The sequence below is a fragment of the Lissotriton vulgaris genome, chromosome 2_1 (genome assembly GCF_964263255.1).
Source record: "Lissotriton vulgaris chromosome 2_1, aLisVul1.2, whole genome shotgun sequence".
NCBI classification, from domain to species: Eukaryota; Metazoa; Chordata; class Amphibia; order Caudata; family Salamandridae; genus Lissotriton; species Lissotriton vulgaris.
In genome coordinates this window covers 18,251,347-18,277,959 of record NC_141687.1, presented here as the reverse complement: position 1 = coordinate 18,277,959, position 26,613 = coordinate 18,251,347, and the positions used below count along the sequence as shown (strand labels likewise).

The 26,613-nt window shown below is 48.9% G+C and overlaps 1 protein-coding gene across 2 annotated transcripts in view; it reads right to left on the bottom strand.

Moving 5' to 3' along the window:
* STK11IP (serine/threonine kinase 11 interacting protein) overlaps positions 1 to 26,613 on the bottom strand; it is a 367,631-nt gene that overhangs the window by 178,550 nt on the left and 162,468 nt on the right. For both annotated transcript variants that reach the window (XR_015308314.1, XM_086954340.1), the window contains exons 14-15: positions 24,219 to 24,611; positions 20,355 to 20,551 (exon numbers count right to left, since the gene is read on the bottom strand). Coding sequence is in view for 1 of the 2 variants with exons in the window: in XM_086954340.1 (XP_086810466.1) it covers positions 20,355 to 20,551; positions 24,219 to 24,611 (590 nt within the window). In the remaining variant the exon portion in view is untranslated. The remainder of the gene's footprint in view (positions 1 to 20,354; positions 20,552 to 24,218; positions 24,612 to 26,613) is intronic.

The window sequence follows — 26,613 nt, the reverse complement described above, 5'->3', positions numbered from 1 at the left end:
TACTGTGTGCACTAGGCTAGGATTTTGATTTTAAAATAAGACTTTAGAATATATACATGGTTTTCTGGTGTTCTTGAGTGTGCCCTTTCCCTAATGTAAGATGGTTGGGATTCCGCTACCCATTCCTCCTATGGTTGACTGTTACCGGAAACCCATCTCATTCAAATGTTGCCCAGTAGGTTGTGGGGTGGCTGCAGTGCAACTGGCTCTCTGTCTCGGGATTGGCACATTGGCACAGTGCTTAGGGACAGGGGTTCTAGAAAGATTAATTCTGGGCTGTGTTCTAGTGGATGATGTGGAAGAAAAAGAGTTACTTAAATGTAAATGCAGTTATCCAGTATTGGTAACTTTCATAGATTCACATGCTTGAATCATTCTGTGTCGTCAAAGTGGGAGTCCCGCAGTATAATAATAAAGCAGTAAGTAGTTGTATAACAGGCTATAATGGCAATAGGCTAGTTTAACAGCTTATCTATGTTCTTTGAAAAAAAAAATAACCAAACTTGAACTATGACCAAAAAGGTGATGGCACTCCCTAGAACCTTCCATCCGCAGCTCGTCCAGCTAAGAGCGTCAGGTGGTGGGGCAGTGTGGGGGCTATTTTGACAGACGATGACGAGGGAAAAATAATTATTTAATTTTCTGTCGTCATTGTCCGTCAAACTACTCCCCCACACGGCCCCACCGCTCTTACCTGACGTGCCACAGCTGAAAGCTTCCCAACATAGACTGTTTTCCTCAGATTTTAGAGCACTAGTAAAGGAGTTTACCTCGATATATGAGGAAGCCTCAAGGGGGGGGGGGTCACATATGAACCTATGAAAGATACCAATTCTGGATAACTGAAGAATGAAGTTACAGGTAAGTAACTCATTTTCTTATCCAGTATTGTATCTTTCATAGATTTCTGATTAGAAGAAAGCGGCTTGCCCGCTTTGATATGGCAAAATTGAATAGTTTAAAAGATCCATCCAGCAGTGGTCGCTTTGGTCACAGGCCTTCCAGCTGAGCTTGACCACAGGATGCGAAAAGCTACTGTGATCTATGAAATTGTTTGTTGCGGTGCAAATAAAACTTTAAACATCTCTTTATTGACAAAGTGTGCAGAGACTTGTTTTGTTGTTGAGTTTTTTATAGCGCAAACTTGACCCGAAGTATCACAGAGCTTCCGCTGGAGTAGTCTGATTGGGAAGAAAGGTGCAAAGAATAACAGCTTCATTAAGATGAAAGTGTGAGGGCACCTTTGGTATGAACTTTTGGGTTAGTATGAAGGATGACCATGTCGTGGGTAAATCAGAAAAAGGCTCTTGGATTGTGAAAGCCTGAATTTGTCACTCTTCTTGCGGATGTGAAAGGGAGAAGGGTGGCTACTTTCCAGGTAAGGAATTTGAGTTCTGCCTGATGAATTGGTTCAAATGGTGGTTTGATGAGTTGAGAAAGTACAATATTAAGAGGTCACTCCGGTGGGGAGGTCATACTGGGGCAAACACTCGGAAGAGGCCCTTCATGAACTGTTTTATTATCCTTGTGGAGCACAGTGATGGAACCTGAAAGAACACATATCTGGAAATTGCTGCAAGATGTACCATAACAGGTGCATGCAACAGACCTGAACGAGCAAGAGAGAGAAGATATGTCAAGATCTTTTCCAGTGGTGCCTCCAAAGGGTGTAATTTGCGTTGTTGGCACCATAAATCGAATCTTTTCCACTTTCATCTCATGATTCGTTGGTTGATTGAGATCCAGCATTTGCCAAAATGTCCTTGAATTACTGGGGAATGTTTAAGTCGCTAAATTCATGAAATTCAGGAGTCTTGCACATAGCTGGAGAGAGCATGAGTCCCGGTGCAGAACTTGGTCCTGTTAAAGGTCAGGAGTGTTGGTTTGATCCGCAGTCGAACTGGCCTCGAATCCAACACCAGGAGGAGTTCTGTGAACCAGCACTGCCTTGGCCACGGGGAAGCAATGAGGATCAGACGGCATCTCTATTTTCTTCCTGCTGAGAACTCTCGGGATCATGGGGATGGGGGAAAAAGTGTAAACATCAATCCCGGAACATCTTTTAAAAAAGGCATCCCTCCATGATCCGGGGAGCGGGGGCCGACTGGCGTAAAATCTGCATTAGCTGTTGCGGCTGATGGCAAAGAGCTCTAGATGCGGTTTGCCCGAAAGTTGAAAGATAATGTCCAGCTTCTGTTGGTATGGCTTCCATTTGTGGCAACGCTCCAAAGATCTGCTGAGCGTATCCAGTAGAGTGTGGTTTGTTCCTGCACATGCTCCGCTTTGAGGGTGATGTGAAGTGTCAGCCACTCCCAAAGGTTCTGAGCCTCCAAGGAAAGAGCAAGGGAACTTGTTCCTCCTTGCTTGTTGACGTAGTGCATACTATTCGTGTTGTCGGTACAAACTAGCACTGATTATGACAGCGTGGAGAGAGAGGGAGATGGCTATGAGCTCCAGGCGGTTTAGATGGATGGATCTTTGGGATGCAGACCATTTGCCTTGGATTTGAAGATCCTGAAGATGTCCACCCAAACCTTCAGGGAGGCATCAATAGTTCTGATGAAATCCGGGATCAGGCCTTTGGAGATGTGTGACATGTGGGTTTGCCAGGTCAGAGCTTGAACATGTGTCCCTCAACATGTGACTCTCCCACCCCCTCAAGATTCCCCTAAACTGCCTAATTCCCCTGACACCCGCACGCCTACTCAGGCTCCCTCTCTAACCCCGAATTCCCGATGCTCGGCTACACACTCCCCTCCTTTTGATCACCTTTTCAATAATCCCCCCTCATCCTCCACCCTATTCAACGCCTCAGCGACTCCTCCAGCCTCACCTACTTACCCCCTTATATTGCCCATTTTAATAATTCTCTCTCTCCTATCCTCCTCCCTCCCTCTGACACCCACTCCCACACCACCTCACCCTCTGATGCTCTTCATCCTCTCCCCCTCGCTTAACCGTCTCACACACCTTCCCAACAGCTCCCCCTTATCCTCCACCGATACCCCCCTTTCACTTTCCCTTGTTCCCTCTAACAATCCACAATACACTAGGTACACCAACCCTTACTGGCTTTCCACCTCATTCACCTATCTGGCCTCCTAAATTGAATGCCACTCCTACGTCTACCTCCTGTATACCCACTACCCCCAAAAATGTTCCTCCCCATCATTATAACTCCCCCCCCTCCCTCCTCCAGGCTTTCCCCCCTTCCGCCCCCGGCTATCCCCCCCATGATAACTCTAACCCTACCAATCTCCTTAAAATAACTGATGCACTTTACTCCTCTATTCCAACTCAATCACTCCTTAAAGTTGAACTTCTCCTTTCGTCCCTCGTTTTAGAACTCTACTCACTCAGAAGCGACATCTCACTCCTTTTAAAAGCCCATCCCTCAGATCTTGACCACACATCAACCGCCTCACAATGCACCTTACCGTCGCACATTGACACTCATCTCAATCCACCCACAAACAGACCACCTATTGTTGTTACCAACACTGACACTCCTCCCCTCCCCTGTAACTACGCTACCCGATCCAAACACACTGAACCCTCCTTAAGCGTCCCACCCTGCAATACCAACACAACCTCCCCTCCTCAACTTGATACTTGCCCTATAACCTCAGGAGCTAACTTTTCTAGGAACTCCCCTTCCTCTCCCTCTTCAGCCCTGCCCACTACCCCCCCTATCTGTCAATCTTCTATCCCAGTTCTCTTAGGAACGAACAGACTCCCCCCCCCTCACCCGACATCACCTAGACCTCCCCAACTACTTAGACCTATCCCCCCATGCCCCCCCACCCCATTACCTGTCCCCTCTGCTGTATGTTGATAAACTGCAGATCTGCCTCCTGCCACGCAACTGAGATTGAGGAAACCATTCTCAGTGAAAACATAGACATTGCATTCTTAACTGAAACTTGGCTCAACACCAACTCCACTCCTATCCTCGACTTGCTCATCCCACCAGGCTACACTATCATTAGAAAAGATAGAATCGATCAACTAGGAGGAGGCCTGGCCCTTATCTTTAAAGATGAACTCGACAGCTCACTTGTCCAGCTCCACGACCCCTCATCCTTTGAATACCTTTGCGCCGACCTCTCCTTTCCTGGCTCTCCCTCCATTCGGTTGCACACTATTTACCACCCCCCTGGAAACTGTCTCTCCTTTACTGAAGAGATGTCTGAACTTATTATTCAATCATCGCTCTCCCACTCCAAGAATCTCTTCCTTGGTGATTACAACATCCACTGGAACAAAAATGATGACCCTGCTGTCATCCTATTTAAAGACGCCTTAGACATCACTGACCTGACCCAACTCTGCCATGCCCCTACTCACACCAAAAGGTGCCACCCTCGATGCTAGGATCTGGCCTCTCTCTCTAATATCCTTCCTGTAGACTGGTCTGATCACCACCTTGAATAGCCCCATTACTCGCCCCGCCCCTATTAGCACTTTACTTATGAAACCCACTCACAACCTGCACCTTATTCCACCTGGCGAATTGGAATCCACAATTAAAACTCACTTACTTCTCCCCCCTCCCTCTCATAGCACCAACGACCTTACTGACCATTACAATAATTCTATTCCTGGTGCCCTCGACCTAATTGCCCCAAATAAACTCAAAAAACAAAAAAACAACCCTCCCAAGTCCTGGTTCAATGCCGAACTCAATAATGAAAGACGGGCCCTCAGACAATCAGAACGTGCATGGAGGAGTCCTCCCTCCTCTGACAACCTGGCTCTCCTGAGAACCACCAGAGCCCATTACAAAAAACATATTTTCAACGAAAAGGCCTCCTTTCTCCGGTCACAACTTGACCAGGCCTGAAACCGACCCAGAGAATTGTTTAACATTGTTAAAAAACAAACTTCCTCTGGCACTCCTAAATTAGCAGCCTCTGTGGAGAGATGCGAAGAAATTGCCAGCTTCTTTTCGAATAAAGTCAACAACACCGAACTATCTTTCTCTTCCCCTCCTCTCTCTCTCCAACCTACCCTCAACCAACACATCCTCCCGAACATTCCTAATTCACTTTTGTCCTCCTCTCCCCCACACCCCGACCCCTCCCAACCCCTCCCTGCTCTCCCCCGTCTTGACTCATCTCGGACGGATCTCCTTTCTAAAAACAAGGGCTCATGGAGCGAATTTAGTCCAATATCAGAAACCACTATCATCGACATCATTTCTAAACTCAAACCATCCTCTCACTCCAAAGATCCTCTCCCCGCCCATTTAGTTCAAGATCTCAAATACATCATTGCCCCAATATGGACAGATATCATCAACTCCTCACTTTCCACTGGCTGTGTTCCTACCTCCCTTCAACTAGGGCAAATCTCCCCCATTCTTAAAAACCCCACCGCTGACCCTAATGACCTGAACAAGCTACGCCCTATCTCGGACCTTCCCTTCCTCTCCAAAGCCCTTGAAAAATGTGTCCTGTCTCAATTAGACAACCATATCATCTCCTTCAATCTCCTTGACGTTTTCCAATCTGGCTTTAGAAAGGGATGCAGCACCAAAACTGCTATGCTCAATATTACAGATGACATTCATCGCTCTTTAGACAAAGGCAAATCCTCACTACTAATCCTCCTTGATCTCTCAGCTGCTTTCGATACTGTCCACCATCCCACCCTTCTTAACACCCTCAAAGATCGCTTTGGCTTTGAAGGCACTGTACTCAAATGGTTCTCCTCGTTCCTCCAAAATAGATCACAACAAATTAAGCTCAGTCAATGCCGCTCCAAACCTCAACCTGTCTCACTTAGTGTCCCTCGAGGGTCTATCCTCTCACCAACCCTATTCAATCTTTTTATGGAACCACTCACCCTCATTCTCAAAGAAGCCAAAATCAGTTACCACCTCTATGCCGACGATACTCAACTATACTAAAAGATCAAATCCCACAATGACATCCTTCACATCAATGACACGCTGATTAAAGTCCAAACATGGTTCAATCTTAATCATCTCAAACTTAATCCTAAAAAAACCGAAATCATCCTTTTCACTCCCAAAAACAATTCCCTTCCCATTCAACTCTGGATCAATGATATCAAAGCACTTAATTGCTCCCTCTCCACCTCTAACTCTGTCAAATCCCTAGGTATCAGCATCAATCATAATCTTAATCTCATCCCCCACATTAAAAATGCAGCCAAAAGTGCTCTTTTCACCCTTCTTCACCTCAAAAAAATTAAACCCTTCATTCCAGCTGATGATTTCAAAATCGTTGTCCAATCTCTTGTCCTTTCCAGGATTTACTATGGTAACGCCACTCTTGCTGGCACCCCTAAAGTCCACCTAGCTCCGATTAAATCTGTTCTCAACCTAGCTGCCAGACTTATTTCTGACTGTAAAAAATTTGACCATATCTCTCCTGTCCTCAAAAACCTAAACTGGCTCCCAATTAAAGGTCAATCCACCTACAAGATCGCCTGCGTCACGCACAAAGCTCTTCACCAAAACACCCCTTCTTACCTTTCAAGCAAACTACAAAAAGCAGGTTGCTCCAGGCCCCTGAGGAGCACTAACTCCCTTGTCCTAATCCCTCCTAGACTTAAATGTAAAAAGACCCAATCCCGTGCATTCTCTGGTACTGCTCCGACGATTTGGAATTCACTCCCCAAAGATCTTCGCTGCAACCCCTCTTACCCGCTCTTCAAAAAAAGACTCAAAGTACTCCTCCTCAATAAATATTGGGGTTCTTAATGTTACTGACTTTGACCCTGCTCATTACCTCTCTGCTCCGATTCGCTCTTTTGACTAAACCCCTCTCCCCCTTTCCACTCACTCTTCCTCACTTCACCCCCTTCTCTCTCTCTAATTTCAACTCCCCTTGTCCCTTCTACTATCCCTCTGTTCCTTTGCCCCCTTCACTCATTTAACGCAATGTTTTTATCGTTTTTGAATTTTTCTGCTCATTGTCAATTGTATATTGTATCGTAACATGTTTATTTACCATGTAAAGCGCTCTAGTACTCTTGGGTCCAGCAGCGTTACATAAAACCTTTTAAATAAATAAATAAATAAAATAAATAAATACATTTATATGGTCTTTGAACAAACCCTTTGTTTGAATCCACTGAAGTTGTAACTCGTCCTGCAAAAGGTCTCATTTTGAGGCGTGCTAGGGGCACGAGATTGATCGCGGATGACATCATCCCTAGAAATGATTTGTACTGATGCACCCAAGCGGACCATTTTTGCATTGCTTTAGAGCGAATTGCTCTAGTTTGTGCAGTCTTTCTAGGGACAAAAAGGCCTTGTCTTGCATGGTATTCAGAGTGGTCCCTACAAAGGTGATCTGTTGACTTTGGATAGGAAATTAATTTTGAAGATTCAATGTGAGGCCTACTTTGCAAAAGGGTCATGCAGTCTTGGGTGACATTGGCAGCTCGCATTGTTAATGCTTTTAGGAGCCAGTCGTCCATGTAGGGCAAGACTTGATGACCACATTTCTGGAGGAAAGCTGCAGCAGGTGCCAGGCATTTTGGAAAAATTCGAGGTGTGGATAGGAGACCAATAGCAGGACCTTGAACTGGTAGTGAATGCCAGCTACTGTGAAGCAAATGTACTTCTGATGCTTGGGGTGAAATGGAATGTGAGAATTCTTGTCCTGCAAATCGAGGGTTTTCCTGTGATCCCCAAGGTTCAAGAGATGGAGGATGCCTCATAGAGTGACCATAAAGAAGGATTGCTTCTTTAGGAATTTGTTGAACGCTCTTAGGTCTAGAATGGGTCTCCACTGTGAAAAAAGCCATTGGACTGCGCAGGCTGCTTGAGCCCCGTTGTTTGTCTTGAGTAGGCGGCATATGGTGGATGACGGTACTGTTGGTGCTAATATGGAGGTCTATATTGGGATGGATTGGGCTGAAACTGCTGGTATCACGGAGATGCTCCTCTGTATTAGGAAAAACCCTGCCTCGAGCTCCTTGAAAGGGACATTTCTGAAACTGCAATGTGCCAAGAGATTTAGCAGTTTCCATGTCAGTTTTGATAGCAAGCAAGGTGTCATCGATATGCATCTTGAAAAATGTATGACCGTCATATATCCAATATCTTGGATTGGCCTTCTGGTCTGTATACGGTTGACTGTGACTATCCCTGGTGGCACAAAACAGCCGCTCGAGCCGGCTGCCGGAAACCAGGGGAAGCGATGTCCATTGCAAAAATAATGACTTCAGAGGATGTGCGCTCGCCTTCTTGCAATATCTTTCTTGCCTCTGATTTTCTGTCTTTGGGCAAAAGATCAAACAAAGCACTATATCAGACCACATTTATCTATCATAGCAGCCTGAAATAGCTAAAGAATTACCTGCACGAATAGACAAGACAGACAGATACTGAGGCGAACACTTCCCAATGTTATCCAAACGTTTGCAGTCCTTATCGGGAGGTGCTGAGATTGGAGTGGTAGGATTTTCGGAATGGCGCTGTGCCGCTTTAGAGACAATGGAATCAGCCTTGAGTGTCCTATAAGGCAGGCAGGAGAGTCAGCAGGGGCTTTGTATTTTTTATTGATACAGGGCACCACGGAAGCCTGAGTTTTCATTAATTTAAGGTCCTCTTCTCAAATATGGTTCACTAAAGGGACAGCTCGAACTGACCTGTGTACTTTCTCCTCAACATCATACAAGAATCAATCAGACTGCTTCACTGACATGGGCAGTTCAACGCATGCAGCAGCCCTTTCCATCAAAGTGTAAAAAACCCAGTGTCTTCAAAAGAGAATCCGATGTGGGGCGATGCGGATGGGGACTGTTAGAAATGGGATCTCTGGCTGGCCAGGGCTTGCGCCAAAATCAGTCAGAGACCACCACTCTAAGTCAGGGCAAGGGAGTTACACGCCAAGATAACCCCTGCTCCACCCTCTAGGTAACGTGACGCGAGCAGCAAGGCTAAACTTGGAGGCTATGTAAGTTAAGCGTTTGCGCGCGCACCCCAGCAACAACACCCAAGGCCCACCACAAAGAAAACTCCACACAAGGTATATGTAAAAATAGCCTTTGTATTGCAAAACACATTAGATAGAAACGTCCACTTTACAATGTGCCAACAGGCACGGGCATAATTTACAGGGGATATGTACAAGCCAGGGCCGCCTGGACCACTGTCAGGAATATGCACTTGTAGATTTTAGAATACTTGTAGAAATTAGCACTTAGAACATAGAATATAAATCACTGTAGCACAAAATAGAAACTAGAGCACACAACCAGTAATTACTGGTAACAGGTAAGTACCACCTACGCAACCCTAACCACCTTAAGAAAATATTACGCAGGGAACCAGGACCTAACTAGCAACACCTGTACTAGGAGAAAAACAACCACCTAAGTATCACCATACACTAGGGGTATAGGCACCGTACACATGATGCATCAAAACATTCAGTGGTGTAGGGAAGGAAAACACATGATACATAACCATACATTCAGAGGTGCAGGAGAACACAATTGCGCAGAACTCACATTTAGTCACCACCTGTGACTGTCCCTAGGCCAACTGGCCTCTCTAGGGCTAGGACGCCCTGTGTCCCAATGTCAGGGGCCTAAACGTAGCAGCTGCCCTCTAAGTGCTGGGCAGCTGTAAGAGCTGAGCCTGGCACCAGCGTGCTTCCTGGCTCTCTTCTGGGGCTCTAGAAACAACCAAGGGCCAAGAACCACCTGTGAGCCTCACAGGCTCGGTGGCCAAAAGAACTATGCCCCCTTGAACCTTGGGGGCTCTCAACAAAAGGAATGCCCCTAGAGTCTTCGTGGCTCTAAGCAAGTGGGGGGGCAAGGTGGGAGCGGCCCGCTGCCTTCCGGGGCCGCTCTACCATTGAAGAAGATGCCCCCTGGATGGAGCCTCTCGGGGCTCAAGAACAAAGAAAATGTGCCGGTCGTTGGAGTCCCCATGGGCCTACCAACACTCCGGGCCTTGCACTAGAAGGGAGGGAGGGGCACCGGCAATGTGCGCCTCCCTTCACTGGCACATACCGGGTCTCGCGGCGGCGGATCTCCACTCTGGCTGCCGGGACTCTCTGGCGGGGGGGGTTCCTTCACGTCGGATCCCTGCGGGGCTCCCCCTTCACTCAGGGAGCCTTGCTACTCTGTCGGCCGGTTTGCTGCGGGGCTCTTGCTCCGCTCCGGAGCCCCGGGCGGAAAGCGGACTCCCGATCGACGTGCAGGAGCGCGGGGTGGGCTCCCAGCCGCTTCCTGCTTCCTCCTGTCCTGCGGCCCGCCCATGTGCTGCCTGACTTCCTGTTGGGGCGGCCAATGGCAGCGCGGCCCCTGGACGAGCCTCCAGGCTCCGGGGTGCGCTGCGGAGGTCAGCGCGGATTTCTTGCGATTCTTTTATCCGCAATACAGGGTGGGCTCCCGTGATGCCGCAATCTAGCGGATCAATGCCGGGTGGGCACCGTCTGTGAACAATAAAGCGCTCCCAAGCGCTAGCATAAAATAAAGCGCTCCCAGTGCTAGAGAACCAGAGAAAGCGCCCTCAAGCACTAGAAGTAAAATAGAGCACTCTCAAGCGCTATAAGGGAAATAAAGCGCTCTCAGCGCTAGGTAGGGAATCACAGCGCTTCCCAGCGCTGAAGGACAAAATAAAGAGCTCCCAGGCTCTATAAGCAAGTAGAGCTTCAGCAAAGTTCTTCTAGGCAAGCAGGGGGGGGGCAAGGCTGGGCCCAGAGCCAGCTCACTGGGCCTCCAGGCAGGGAGGCAGTCCAAGTGGCGGTCCTCCTGGCGCCCAGCAGCAGCAGCCCCCCTCAGCAAAAGGATCCTGGAAGAGAACAAATTGTAAGGGGACACAGCCCCTTTTTATACAAAGAAATCCTTTGTCTGGCTTCAGGGTGAGGGGAAAAAACAGTCGCAGCTGGTTTGGGAGCACTCTTGATGTGCTCAGCCCCTTACTCACTCTATTCACTGGCAGGGCTAGGGACATTAAGACGCACCACAGGTAGCTGAGCCAGCATTGTGTGTGGAAAGCCCAGCCCTATTCAGGACCCAGGTGCACCCCTACCTCACATCAGCATGCTAATCTCCCCATTTACCACCGGGGCAGACCCATCCAGACTCCTGGAGCCAGGCTCACCAGCCAGCTCCAGCCAATCACGTGCCAACAAACTCACTGCACACGCACACCCATGTCTTGAAGTGGCACTTCCACACTAGACACATTCACGCCGCACACATCATTGCGCAGTCTTCAATCACACGAGTCCGCACATAACAAACTTGAGCCTGCACACCTCACGCATCAGGAACTACCAGGGACACAGACATTCCCCATGCATTCCTATGGGAGGGCAGGCCAACCTTACTCCACGCACTCAGAGTGCGCACGCAGTTTCCACTGGGACACAGTGAAAGTGCGCAGAAACCAAAAATCAATACCACCAATTCACATTCAAAAAGCAAAAAGCTTAGGGGGGAACCTGCCAGAAGGGCCAAGTCCAACACAACTCCCTTCCAGCCAAAACGCAGTGTAGACCAATCACCACCGTGATGGACTTCCCTGCTTGGGGCGATAGAACACGGACGCGGGCCCGCAGCTGCAGGGACACCCTCCTGTTCTACGCCACGGTGAACCAATTTGGTTCCTTCTAAAACCACTATCTTGACCACCTGGGCTACCCCACTGGTACTCCCAAGCTATCCTCGGCCAGGACCAGGCCCTAGGCCCCCCAGGTGCCACCGGTTCCTGCCTAGTCACAGAGTGGGGGGTAGTAACCCCTGGCACATAGTAGCCACTCTCCACTCTTCCTGTCTGCAAGACAGGGCTAGACAGCCACTGGTTCCCCAGCCTAGGGTCTACACCCTCAGGCGGACCAGGAGTCTCAGGGAAGGCTCTCCTTCCCTTACCTCTTCTCCTAGGGTTCCTCCTCCTCCGGCGAGGGGTACACCTATAACGCCATTCCAACCCAGGGTTTAACCCCTCAAGTTGCACTGGGGTCAGAGGTGGGCTGTCCCACCCTCGGCACCTCCTCCCAGAGTTCCGCACCCTCCAAGCTGGAGTTGTACCCCTGGAAGACGAACCGGTCAGGACGCCGGTTACATACGTCCTACCCTTCAGGTCAGGCGGATCCTGAACCTGGCCTTCCAACCTCAGGTCTAGAACCTTTGGAGGAATAACTGCCTGGCACTCCAGGACTTCTGGGGATTCACACGCCATCCCCCTGAGGCTGACACATGACTCATGTGTTGTGTGACTGTCTGTCTGGCGCAGATCTCCCGTCCCCTGTCCATCTGACCGTGCGCGAAGATCCCCCAGAACAGAAGTGGTGCCACCCTGGTCACTACACAGGAACCTAGCCCAACTGGGCAGTCCCTGACCCACTGGTCCTTCCACGGGGGAACTCATCCCCCAATCACTCCTCACTTCGGACTCTTGTGCCCTCCCAACTGGAGTGACACTTCTGGACACTGGAACCCCTGGAGCTCTAGTTACAGATGCTCCAGGTTCCCTAGACACTAGGAGATCCTCCTCAAGTGTACTAACAGGACAGCCTAGGTCCCCAACCTGGTGTTCCCTCAAGAAACCACCCAGGTTCTGAGATGGGGCTTCGGGCATCTGGGGACTCTCAGCCTTCCACTGACTCCTGCTCCACTGAGCCAGGTAGTCAGCCTCTCCACCCCTCTCACTATACTGGGACATAGCTGAGCTACACTGAGCCTCTTCCACCACGCTGGGCTGGAAGATCCCTGACTCACTACTCATGGGTCACTCACCAATGACTCCTCAGAACCTCTAGCACTTTCCCAGTGCTCTGCTTCCTTTGCCAGATTCCAAGGACAAAAGTGTCCAAAGCTCAACAGGTGCTGGCGCATCCCCTGGACAACAAATACTGAGCAACTTCTCTTTGAGAAACATATTCACTATTCCGTCCTCCTCCTGTTCCGGGTTAATCGCCAGCCAAACATCCAGTGCATCTGAACAGTCATCCACAAAATCCCCCCAATCCTGGTGAGACAGTCTCCTACTGCCCCTGAACTTCAACCTTAACTCCTCCTCTTGGGAAACAGGCATCATACTTTGGGGACTGGGACTTCCTGTACTGGAGTCTATATTGCTGCCACCACTGGTCTCAACCCGCCCTGGGGAGTCCAGAAAATTAAAACTGCGCGCAGGGGATATTCTACCCTCCAGAGGTAATCTCTCCCTGGTGAAGGCCCTCTCAGTCTCCTCTATCCTCTCCTGCGCTAAGACCCTCTCAGTCTCTAGCTGTTGCTTCTTAACACCCAGCTGTGCCATAGCCTGGGCATGCTTGAACCGGAGCTTTTCTAAAGCCAGCTGGTGCTCCCTGTCTTTTCTCCTATCTTCCCACTCCTCTGGGGACAGGGAAAGGGATGAGGCGCTGCCTCCTACACTGGACCCAGCAAGGGACTCCCTATCTATAGGGTCTTTACTCTCTGCTGGCGTCCCTGTACTATCATTTTCTTCCTCCGATTCAGACTCTTCAGGGCTCCCCTCAGACCCACCACCCTCATGGTGTGAGACCCAGGCCCTCTCCTCACTGTGCTCACGTTCCCAGTCATCCGTCTGCCATTGGATTAGGTTACCCCCAAGTTGGGACTGGGTGTCTGACTCATTCACTGCAATGTCTCTCTCTTCGCAAAACTCTCTCAACTCATGCATAAACAGACCCCAGACATTAAAAGCAGACTCCATCTTGGCAGGATGATCACAGACATGTGCAACACAGGGGACTTAACTGTCAGAGCTGAAGCAAGAGTAAAACATTTACAAAGATAGTCAGCAAGCTCCCTATCCCAGAAAACTCACCCTCACTTGTCTAGTGCCACACACCATTCTTCCACCCCTCCCCCCCTCGGACTGGTAAGGCAGTTTCTACCACCCCTGACTTCTCAACCTGACCACGCGTGACACAGGTACCAAACTCTGGGAGCGGGGTGGGGCACAAATGTACTGGACACTATTTGAAAATGACACTCTTAGAAGAAGAAATAATGGAACTTCAAAAACAATAATCCCCAAAATGTGGTCATCTAAAATGCAGAGTTTTGTAGTGCGGCCAGTTGCCACTGCGGTACAACGCAAACACAAATCCGGATCCTCACCGCCTGCCACCAATGTTAGAAATGGGATCTCTGGCTGGCCAAGGCTTGCGCCAAAATCAGTCAGAGACCACCACTCTAAGTCAGGGCAAGGGAGTTACACGCCAAGATAACCCCTGCTCACCCTCTAGGTAACGTGACGCGAGCAGCAAGGCTAAACTTGGAGGCTATGTGAGTTAAGTATTTGCGCATGCACCCCAGCAACAACACCCAAGGCCCACCACAAAGGAAACTCCACACAAGGTATATGTAAAAATAGCCTTTGTATTGCAAAACACATTCGATAGAAACACACACTTTACAATGTGCCAACAGGCACGGGCAGAATTTACAGGGGATATGTACAAAACAGGCCACCTGGACCACTGTCAGGAATATGCACTTGTAGATTTTAGAATACTTGTAGAAATTAGCACTTAGAACATAGAATATAAATCACTGTAGCACAAAATAGAAACTAGAGCACACAACCAGTAATTACTGGTAACAGGTAAGAACCACCTATGCAACCCTAACATCCTTAGGAAAATATTACGCAGGGAACCAGGACTTTACTAGCAACACCTGTACTAGGAGAAAAACAACCACCTAAGTATCACCATACACTAGGGGTATAGGCACATTACACACTCAGAGGTGTAGGGAAGAAAAACACATGATACATAACCATACATTCAGAGGTGCAGGAGAACACAATTGCGCAGAACTCACATTTAGTCACCACCTGTGACTGTCCCTAGGCCAACTGGCCTCTCTAGGGCTAGGACACCCTGTGTCCCAATGTCAGGGGCCTAAACGTAGAAGCTGCCCACTAAGTGCTGGGCAGCTGTAAGAGCTGAGCCTGGCACCAGCGTGCTTCCTGGCTCTCTTCTGGGGCTCTAGAAACAACCAAGGGCCAAGAACCACCTGTGAGCCTTGCAGGCTCGGTGGCCAAAAGAACTATGCCCCCTTGAACCTTGAGGGCTCTCAACAAAAGGAATGCCCCTAGAGCCCTCGTGGCTCTAAGCAAGTGGGGGGGGGGGGGGGGGGGGGCAAGGTGGGAGCGGCCCGCTGCCTTCCGGGGCCGCTCTACAATTGAAGAAGATGCCCCCTATATGGAGCCTCTCGGGGCTCAAGAACAAAGTAATGCCCCCAGAGCCTCTCTAGGCTCTAAAACAAAGAAAATGTGCCGGTCGTTGGTGTCCCCCTTCTGGGGACTCGAACTCAAGTGAGGCCCCACGGGCCTATCAACACTCCGGGCCTTGCACTAGAGGGGAGGGAGGGGCACCGGCAATGTGCCCCCGACGCCCCCCTCCCTTCACTGGCACATACCTGGTCTCGCGGCGGCGGATCTCCACTCTGGCTGCCGGGACTCTCTAGCGGGGGGGGGTCCTTCGCGTCAGATCCCTGCGGGGCTCCCCCTTCACCCAGGGAGCCTTGCTACTCTGTCGGCCGGTTTGCTGCGGGGCTCTTGCTCCGCTCGGGAGCCCCTGGCGGAAAGCGGACTCCCGATCGACGTGCAGGAGCGTGGGGTGGGCTCCCAGCCACTTCCTGCTCTCTCCTGTCCTGCGGCCCCGCCCACGTGCTGCCCGACTTCCTGTTGGGGCGGCCAATGGCAGTGCGGCCCCTGGACGAGCCTCCAGGCTCCGGGGTGCGCAACTGAGGTCAGCGCAGATTTCTTGCGATTCTTTTCTCCGCAATACGGGGTGGGCTCCCGTGAGGCCGCAATCTAGCGGGGCAATGCCGGGTGGACACCGGCTGGGAACAATAAATCGCTCCCAAGCGCTAACATAAAATAAAGCGCTCCCAGCACTAGAGAACCAGAGAAAGCGCCCTCAAGCGCTAGAAGTAAAATACAGCGCTCTCAAGCGCTATAAGGGAAATAAAGCGCTATAAAGGGAAATAAAGCGCTCTCAGCGCTAGGCACGGAATCACAGCGCTCACCAGCGCTGAAGGACAAAATAAAGCGCTTCCAGGCGCTATAAGCAAGAAGAGCTTCAGCAAAGTTCTTCTAGGCAGGCAGGGGGGCAAGGCTGGGCCCAGAGCCAGCTCACTGGGCCTCCAGGCAGGGAAGTTATGTGCACGCATTAATGTGAGTGCATCCCTGGATGGAGGCACACCATGGGGTTCCAAAATGAGTTAGACTCCAATCAAGTTCATGATATCTTGTTTGCAATTTATTTCATGCAGAAAAAGTTTGTTTGATATTCACATCATATCAAATTCATGTAATGTTCACAAGCGTCTTGTATATAGGTTAATTAATTCCACTCCCTATGCATTTTGGGCGGAGCCCTTTGTCAAGGGGTATCTACAAGGGATGAAGAAGAATGGGTAATCAATTACCATAACGTAAATGATGGGTATATGAATTCAAAGTTTACTAACGGTGAGGTGCCTAAACGAAAACATATGTGAGGATCTGAGCCAAGCTTGAAGGTGGTGGACAAATCAGACGGGTGATTTGCACTGAGAAATGGTGGTGAAAATCACAGGATGGTGAATAGCGAGTGCAGTGTGCTATCCGTATTAGTAGGCGGTATATAATGTGCTCAGAGCCATCAGTCAAAACGTGGGTGAAGCATGAGGAAATAAAGCTACCATGCGGAAAAACCAAGCTATCATGCGAAAAAACAAACAGGTGGGTTAATTGTGGTGATGCAAAATTAAAAAGCTGCCGGATAAGCACTCACGATGTGGACTCGAAACGGGTCAGAATTAACGTAGTGCAATGTTTTTTCAGAACTACGTTAATTCTGACCCGTTTCGAGTCCACATCGTGAGTGCTTATCCGGCAGCTTTTTAATTTTGCATCACCACAATTAACCCACCTGTGTGCTCTGAGCACATTATATACCGCCTACTAATACGGATAGCACACTGCACTCGCTATTCACCATCCTGTGATTTTCACCACCATTTCTCAGTGCAAATCACCCGTCTGATTTGTCCACCACCTTCAAGCTTGGCTCAGATCCTCACATATGTTTTCGTTTAGGCACCTCACCGTTAGTAAACTTTGAATTCATATACCCATCATTTACGTTATGGTAATTGATTACCCATTCTTCTTCATCCCTTGTAGATACCCCTTGACAAAGGGCTCCGCCCGAAATGCATAGGGAGTGGAATTAATTAACCTATATACAAGACGCTTGTGAACATTACATGAATTTGATATGATGTGAATATCAAACAAACTTTTTCTGCATGAAATAAATTGCAAACAAGATATCATGAACTTGATTGGAGTCTAACTCATTTTGGAACCCCATGGTGTGCCTCCATCCAGGGATGCACTCACATTAATGCGTGAACATAACTTCATTGTATTTTTCAGCGTCAGCGGACGGTGACGCCACCTGGGAGAGCACCCTACCCATCTACCAAGCTCAAACCTAACCTATTGATCAACATTGTAGTGCACCTCCAAATTCTTCATTGATTATTCCTCCAGGCAGGGAGGCAGTCCAAGTGGCGGTCCTCCTGGCGCCCAGCAGCAGCAGCCCCCCTCAGCAAAAGGATCCTGGAAGAGAACAAATTGTAAGGGGACACAGCCCCTTTTTATACAAAGAAATCCTATGTCTGGCTTCAGGGTGAGGGGTAAAACCAGTCGCAGCTGGTTTGGGAGCACTCTTGATGTGCTTAGCCCCTCACTGTATTCACTGGCAGGGCTAGGATCATCAGTCGCACCACAGAGAGCGGAGCCAGCATTGTGTGGGGTAAGCCCAGCCCTATTCAGGACCCAGGTGCACCCCTCCCTCACATCAGCATGATAATCTCTCCATTCACCACCGGGGCAGACCCATCCTGACTCCTGGAGCGGGGAACACCAGCCAGCTCCAGCCAATCACGTGCCAGCACGCTCACTGCACACGCACACCCATGTCTAGAAGTGGTACTTCCACACTAGACACATTCACGCCGCACACATCATTGCGCAGTCTTCAATCACACGAGTCCGCACATACCAAAGTCGAGCCTGCACACCTCATGCATCAGGAACTACCAGGGACACAGACATTCCCCATGCATTTCTATGGGAGGGCAGGCCAACCTTACTCCACGCACTCAGAGTGCGCACGCACTTTCTACTGGGACACAGTGAAAGTGCGCAGAAACCAAAAATCACTACCACCAATTCACATTCAAAAAGTTTAGGGGTGAACCTGCCAGAAGGGCCAAGTCCAACAGGGACGGAGTAGGTATCACATAATCATCCCACTCATCATGAGGTGGATGGGTGTCATTAATTTCACCCTTTTCTATGTCATTGTCAGTGGATGATGATGATAGATCATCTCTGGGCGGCACAGGTATAGCAGAGGCAGGTGTCATCCTTGGCATTGGAGTAGATGGAATATGTGGTGGGGAAGTAGGTGGTGTTTGGGGCTTTGTGCAGAATCTGGGAACTTTTTGCGAAGATCTTGTAGCATCGCCTGCAAGCCCTGCACCAAAGCAAAGGGTACCTGTACTTGCAATGGAGGAGGGGGATGCTCTGGCAAGTAGGACTAGTGATCCTACGATGATAATAATGTCCGTAATAAGAATCCTCTTTGTTATCTCCTTCCTAATATTAGACGGACAATTCAGATGGGCTATGCGCGATCCCAAAAGGCCCATCATGTAGATGGCGCAGAGCAAAGGGAGACACTTTGCTGGTGGAAGTGTCATGAGGCATAAGAATAATTTTTGAAGCTTGTATTCGTGTCGATGGTGTCATCAACATCAACGATGAAGGAATTAGTGAAGGTTCCATAGGCGATGGCGTAGTTGGCTTTGTGAATGAGGTATCTAGTGATGACGGTTTGGTGGACGGCTTTATAGACGAGGATTCAGATGAAGAGTGCTTTGTCGATGGTGGGACTCATCTACGGCAATGTCAACAGCAGGATCGCGGACAGTGGGGGTAACTTTCCAGTCGTCGACGAGGCAGTATTAGTCGAAGGTATGGGTGCAGTAACCACTGAAGTAGTCTTTGTCGGCATCGCAGACAGTGCAGAGGCAGGGATGATTGTCTATGTAGTGCTCGTTGAGGCGTCGATGAGGGAATTTTCGTTGACGGTACCTTATGTATCTTGATTTTCGGCATTGATGGCTTTGAAGAGGTAAGCGCATGCTTTTTGAGGAGATATTCAACATTTTCTCTATTTTTTCAATTGTTTTGAAATGATGTGAAGTCTTGTGAATTTCTCTTCTGTCTTCAGAGGTTAACTGGTCATGGGACCTATCCCTATTCTGAGGCTTAGCAGAAGAGCCACTGTCCTCACCTGATGAGGCAGCTTTTGACATCTGGGGCCATAACAGGAGCATTGACTCTCTGTCGCGCAGCTTGTAGGAAGAAAAAGTGTAACTTATTCTGCAGTCCTTCACAGAATGGTGAGGATGAAGGCAATAGAGGCATTCTTTACGTGGGTCGTCCACATATAATCTCTTCTTCCCATGAGATTTTGCTGGACCTAAAGAATCCCTGTTTTGAAGAATTAGACGTTTTGAAAGTTTTTGAACAGTTGATGTGAATGAAAAACTGAGCAGAGCACAGGGAGACCACCTTCCACAACATTTGGCAGAAAATCTAAGGAAAATAGTCTCTGTTGGGAAGGTGCTGGGGACTTTGTCACCTGATTGGTCATAGTTCATGTTTGGTTCTTCTTTAAAAAAAGGACATGGATGTGCTGCTAAACTTATATTCTATTCACATCATTGCCTATTATACAACTACCTACTGCTTTATTATTATACCGTGGGACTCTCACTTAGACGACGTGAATTATTCAAGCATGCGAATCTATGAAAGATCCAATCCAACAGCCCTCAGAAACACTGGAGGTCAAGGTATGATTCCAATATTATAATATCAGTGATACAGCCAGTGGCTATGTGGCAGATCGTGGAAGTGTCAGCATTTCCACAAGGGTCATCCTCCAGTAACTGCCACAAAGCGATAGATAAAAGGTATCCGTGACTGCCAGAAACCATCCGCCACAGACCAGTTGCCGCGGCTTCGAGTAAGCTAACAGCTCAAGCACTGCATGCCTCCAAGTTGTTCTTCATGAGTGATTCTGTCCATGTCTTGATCCATCAACAGATGGAACATTCAGAGCTCAGCATCTAACTTCGGATTAAGACACTTACCGAGAGAGAAGAAGCCTTAGATACTGACCGAGTCTAAGAGGTGATGGTCTGCCTATCTACACCCGGCAGGGACCGTGCTCAACCATCATTCTTCAGATTCACATACACCCTGCCAGGATGCACATACATGTGACTACACTCTAATCTGAATAAACACTCACCTTCCACTTCCAGGGAACTTCAGACGTCTCAATGTTCAATAAGCTGAGCAGCTCCATCTTCTGCAGGTCTTGGGCATTCGACAGATCGACCTCGATAAGATGCCTGCGGGTCACACGCAAGAAGATCCAGTCGTCCTCTGTCTCAGCTGGATCCTTTCCCAAGAAGGGACAGACCACGATGGGATCACACAGGTCCACTTGATGTGGAAACAGGGAAGAGGGGAATAATCAGATAGTGCCCCCAATATAAACCTTAACATTCAGAAAAGGTTGTGCATGCAACACGAGGACTAAGCACACTGGACAGTCTGTGTACTATGTGTTGGGCCAGAACCATACCGAGAACACCAGACAAGGCATACAACACCTACAAAAAAGCCGGCAAGGACAAAAAAAAAAAGAGAAATGAGAATGTAGACTGGACCTTCATAGAGAGGTATGCAAGAAGCAAACGGAAACAGCCTGTAGAATCAACAGTATACGTAGCAGCCATAGCAGAGTGGAGAGATTGTGAAGACCGGTACAGACAAAGACAAGTAAAGCATAAAGCACAAGGTATAAGGTAGATAAGAAAGCATCCCAAGGAAGTTGTGGACACAGACAATAAGAACAAGCATGTCTCAGGAAAATGAGCAAAGTGAAATGCAGAAACTAGAGGGTAGGAGCATGGCATGGGGGGCCATATCTCTTGGAAGGCATGCAGCAGTGCGGAGGCTCCGAACATAGGAGAGCACAGATGGGGGTAGACTCACAAAGCACTGCAGAGGAAGATCCACACACAGCAAGACGAGGAGGAGGAGTTGAGACTAACACCGAAGGGGCTTGTATGCACAGAAGGAGAGCTCAAAGCAGGCACAGAGTACTGCATGCACACGTAAGAGGAAGAGAGCACAAAGCAGGCACAGAGTACTGCATGCACACGTAAGAGGAAGAGAGCACAAAGCAGGCACAGAGTACTGCATGCACACGTAAGAGGAAGAGAGCACAAAGCAGGCACAGAGCACGGCATGCACACGTAAGAGGAAGAGAGCACAAAGCAGGCAGAGAGCACGCATGCACACGTAAGAGGAAGAGAGCACAAAGCAGGCACAGAGCACGGCATGCACACGTAAGTGGAAGAGAGCACAAAGCAGGCAGAGAGCACGCATGCACACGTAAGAGGAAGAGAGCACAAAGCAGGCACAGAGCACGCATGCACACGTAAGAGGAAGAGAGCACAAAGCAGGCACAGAGTACTGCATGCACACGTAAGAAGAAGAGAGCACAAAGCAGGCACAGAGCACAGCATGCACACATAAGAGGAAGAGAGCACAAAGCAGGCACAGAGCACGGCATGCACACGTAAGAGGAAGAGAGCACAAAGCAGGCACAGAGTACTGCATGCACACGTAAGAGGAAAAGAGCACAAAGCAGGCACAGAGCACGGCATGCACAATTTAAGAGGAAGAGAGCACAAAGCAGGCACAGAGTACTGCATGCACACGTAAGAGGAAGAGAGCACAACGCAGGCACAGAGTACTGCATGCACACGTAAGAGGAAGAGAGCACAAAGCAGGCAGAGAGCACGGCATGCACACGTAAGAGGAAGAGACCACAAAGCAGGCACAGAGTACTGCATGCACACGTAAGAGGAAGAGAGCACAAAGCAGGCACAGAGTACTGCATGCACACATAAGAGGAAGAGAGCACAAAGCAGGCACAGAGTACTGCATGCACACATAAGAGGAAGAGAGCACAAAGCAGGCACAGAGTACTGCATGCACACGTAAGAGGAAGAGAGCACAAAGCAGGCACAGAGCACGGCATGCACACGTAAGAGGAAGAGAGCACAAAGCAGGCAGAGAGCACGCATGCACACGTAAGAGGAAGAGAGCACAAAGCAGGCACAGAGCACGGCATGCACACGTAAGAGGAAGAGAGCACAAAGCAGGCAGAGAGCACGCATGCACACGTAAGAGGAAGAGAGCACAAATCAGGCACAGAGCACGCATGCACACGTAAGAGGAAGAGAGCACAAAGGAGGCACAGAGTACTGCATGCACACGTAAGAAGAAGAGAGCACAAAGCAGGCACAGAGCACAGCATGCACACATAAGAGGAAGAGAGCACAAAGCAGGCACAGAGCACGGCATGCACACGTAAGAGGAAGAGAGCACAAAGCAGGCACAGAGTACTGCATGTACACGTAAGAGGAAAAGAGCACAAAGCAGGCACAGAGCACGGCATGCACACATAAGAGGAAGAGAGCACAAAGCAGGCACAGAGTACTGCATGCACACGTAAGAGGAAGAGAGCACAACGCAGGCACAGAGTACTGCATGCACACGTAAGAGGAAGAGAGCACAAAGCAGGCAGAGAGCACGGCATGCACACGTAAGAGGAAGAGACCACAAAGCAGGCACAGAGTACTGCATGCACACGTAAGAGGAAGAGAGCACAAAGCAGGCACAGAGTACTGCATGCACACATAAGAGGAAGAGAGCACAAAGCAGGCACAGAGTACTGCATGCACACATAAGAGGAAGAGAGCACAAAGCAGGCACAGAGTACTGCATGCACACGTAAGAGGAAGAGAGCACAAAGCAGGCACAGAGCACGGCATGCACACGTAAGAGGAAGAGAGCACAAAGCAGGCAGAGAGCACGCATGCACACGTAAGAGGAAGAGAGCACAAAGCAGGCACAGAGCACGGCATGCACACGTAAGAGGAAGAGAGCACAAAGCAGGCAGAGAGCACGCATGCACACGTAAGAGGAAGAGAGCACAAAGCAGGCACAGAGCACGCATGCACACGTAAGAGGAAGAGAGCACAAAGCAGGCACAGAGTACTGCATGCACACGTAAGAAGAAGAGAGCACAAAGCAGGCACAGAGCACAGCATGCACACATAAGAGGAAGAGAGCACAAAGCAGGCACAGAGCACGGCATGAACACGTAAGAGGAAGAGAGCACAAAGCAGGCACAGAGTACTGCATGCACACGTAAGAGGAAGAGAGCACAAAGCAGGCAGAGAGCACGGCATGCACACGTAAGAGGAAGAGACCACAAAGCAGGCACAGAGTACTGCATGCACACGTAAGAGGAAGAGAGCACAAAGCAGGCACAGAGTACTGCATGCACACATAAGAGGAAGAGAGCACAAAGCAGGCACAGAGTACTGCATGCACACATAAGAGGAAGAGAGCACAAAGCAGGCACAGAGTACGGCATGCACACGTAAGAGGAAGAGAGCACAAAGCAGGCACAGAGTACTGCATGCACACATAAGAGGAAGAGAGCACAAAGCAGGCAGAGAGCACGGCATGCACACGTAAGAGGAAGAGAGCACAAAGCAGGCACAGAGTACTGCATGCACACGTAAGAGGAAAAGAGCACAAAGCAGGCACATAGCACGGCATACACACGTAAGAGGAAGAGAGCACAAAGCAGGCACAGAGTACTGCATGCACACGTAAGAGGAAGAGAGCACAACGCAGGCACAGAGTACTGCATGCACATGTAAGAGGAAGAGAGCACAAAGCAGGCAGAGAGCACGGCATACACACATAAGAGGAAGAGAGCACAAAGCAGGCACAGAGTACTGCATGCACACGTAAGAGGAAGAGAGCACAAAGCAGGCACAGAGTACTGCATGCACACATAAGAGTAAGAGAGCACAAAGCAGGCACAGAGTACGGCATGCACACGTAAGAGGAAGAGAGCACAAAGCAGGCACAGAGTACTGCATGCACACATAAGAGGAAGAGAGCACAAAGCAGGCACAGAGCATGGCATGCACACGTAAGAGGAAGCATTGAGAGAAGAAAGCAGAATGATCCTTGCAGAAGAGTCTTGATGTAAGTCATTTCTGAAAGCAAGGTTTACCCTCTACATCCTTTGGATCCATATTCCTCTTTTCCTCGCCCATGTGTTCTTCTCGTTTCAGGTTTGCTGGAAGTTCCTTGTCCTGCTCTCTTTCACAGGTAGCTTCCCTCACCGAGGGCTTCTGGGATTGCTCATTGGTGTCCTTGGGAGGGGAGATTCCTGTTCCCAAGTCCAGGGTTCTTTCCTCCTCCTGGACCTTGCTGTCACTTGAGGTGGCGGATGGGATCTCAGTGTCAGTGACATCTGTGTGATGTACGATGCATGTGGGTTCATCTTTCTGGGACCCACTGAGCTCATTTTCCAGATGGTGTCTGTACTGAAGCCAGTCTGCCCCAAACTGATCTCGGAAACTGTCAATGCGTGCGATGTCCTGCTGGTGATGGAGAACGATATCTGCAAAAAGAAGAAGCACAAGTAATGTGAGGCAAAGGTTATACAGGATGGAATCGAGAAAGGGGTGGGCACAGGGTTTAACATTATACATCAGTGCATCTGCTGGCAGGGAGTGGGCCTTACAGGGAAGGATGTTCTTGAAAGGTTGGGAACACCCTCAAACTCATCAGTTTATGGGTAGTTAAAAACATATCAACGGCCCATTCACACCACAAAGGAGTCTGATATTTACTCCTGACAACTGGCGTAAACCGGTTTTCAGGACAGCAGTGACAAGGTACTCCACACAATTGGTGGGTGTATAGGGAAAGGGATTTTAAACATGAGTAAAAGATATACAGCAACACTAATTTGATAGTCATTTTTGCATGTAAGCAAAGCTCTTTGTCTGCGTCAATACTCGCGCAGGGGCGGAGACACAGGGGCTTTGAGAGGTGCACAGGCACAAACTCCTGAGCGTGCACTTGTGGTGCCTTCACAGAGCATGACCCAGCTCCTCATCTGGTAAGATTATGCCCCTGGTGTAAACCAGAATATTTTAAGCTTCCATTTATAGAAATATTATAATATTGCTCAAAACTACAGACTGGTTTTTGGGGATGAGTTTAGTTGATTCATTGCTTGTACAGCTATTGTCTCATTTGTGGTTTGATTTCCTTGCAATCAGAGGACTCGCTCTACTACTTGGATGTTTATTTCATGGTTGAAGTGGTGCTATTTCATGTTCTTTATTGATATTTCTTTTTTACCTATTTACTGCTATATTTAGAACTACTTACTGGAGACTTCAAAGGTTTTCCTGCTGTATAGGACCCTAGATTGAGAAATCGCTGAACCATTTCCTTGTACTAACGAGTCTTGCAATGGGCAGTTTAGAGAAAGGAAGGACGTTGGAAGGTAGAACTGGAGGGAGGCACTTTAGAAATGTTGAAAAATAAGAGGACTTGTGAAATTGCTGACCTTGTTTATCTGAACTGCCTAGATCACACATGAAATTGCCCTTGGAACATTGCCAGCTCCCAAACAACCCAGGATAGAGTTGAGGTCGAACGGCAAACTATGAAATATTTCAACAGTTCTTTGAGTGCCTTGTTAGATTAGCATGTAAAACTTAAAGCTTTTAGCCATTTTTAAATTAAGTCCTGTTTTTGCTAAAACGTTTATTGGGGGTGGGGGGGAGAACCATACCCATCACTGACACCCTCTTGCGCTTTAAAGGTTCGACCAGTGAGGATTGCATGCGACATGTAGACAGAGCGTGGATGTTGCCCTCCATGCCCTGGACCAAGGCAAAACCCGTCTCCTAATCCTCCTAGACATATCCTCGGCTTTCGATAGGGTTAACCACGAAACACTCCTTGAACGCCTCAAACTTAGGATGGGTTTGGATGGCCCCGTCCTTGAATGGTTTAGGTCCTTCCTCCAAAATCGCTCACAGAGAGTCCTCATCAACGGTAAGCTATCCGCTCTCTCTCGGATCACGGTGGGAGTCCCCCAAGGCTCAACCCTGTCCTCTACCCTCTTCAATTGTTACCTTGAACTGCTCACATAGGTGCTACACACCGCCAATATCTACTACCACATGTATGCCGACGACACACAGATCTACATTCAAATCTCTTCTCCTGAGGACATTCCCTCCCTTAATGAGGCCTTGAAGCTGACTGTTCCCTGGCTCACCTCTAACCAGCTCAAACTTAATGAAAAAAAACCCAGTGTTTCTTCTTATCTCCCCACCCACACCTAATCCAGACATCCAGGAATGAATCAGGGCTAAACTGCCCTCCTACCATTGTGGACTCTACTAAATCCCTTAGAATAACTCTAGACGGCAGCTTGAACATGCATAGCCATATCAACTCGATGGTCAAAACTGCCAGATTCCACCTGAGTTACCTAAGAAACCTGAAACCCTTCCTCGACGCACCTGACCTAAAAATGGCAATCCAGGCACTAGTTATCTCCAGACTAGAATATGGCTTCTCTACTCTCGTAGGTCTAC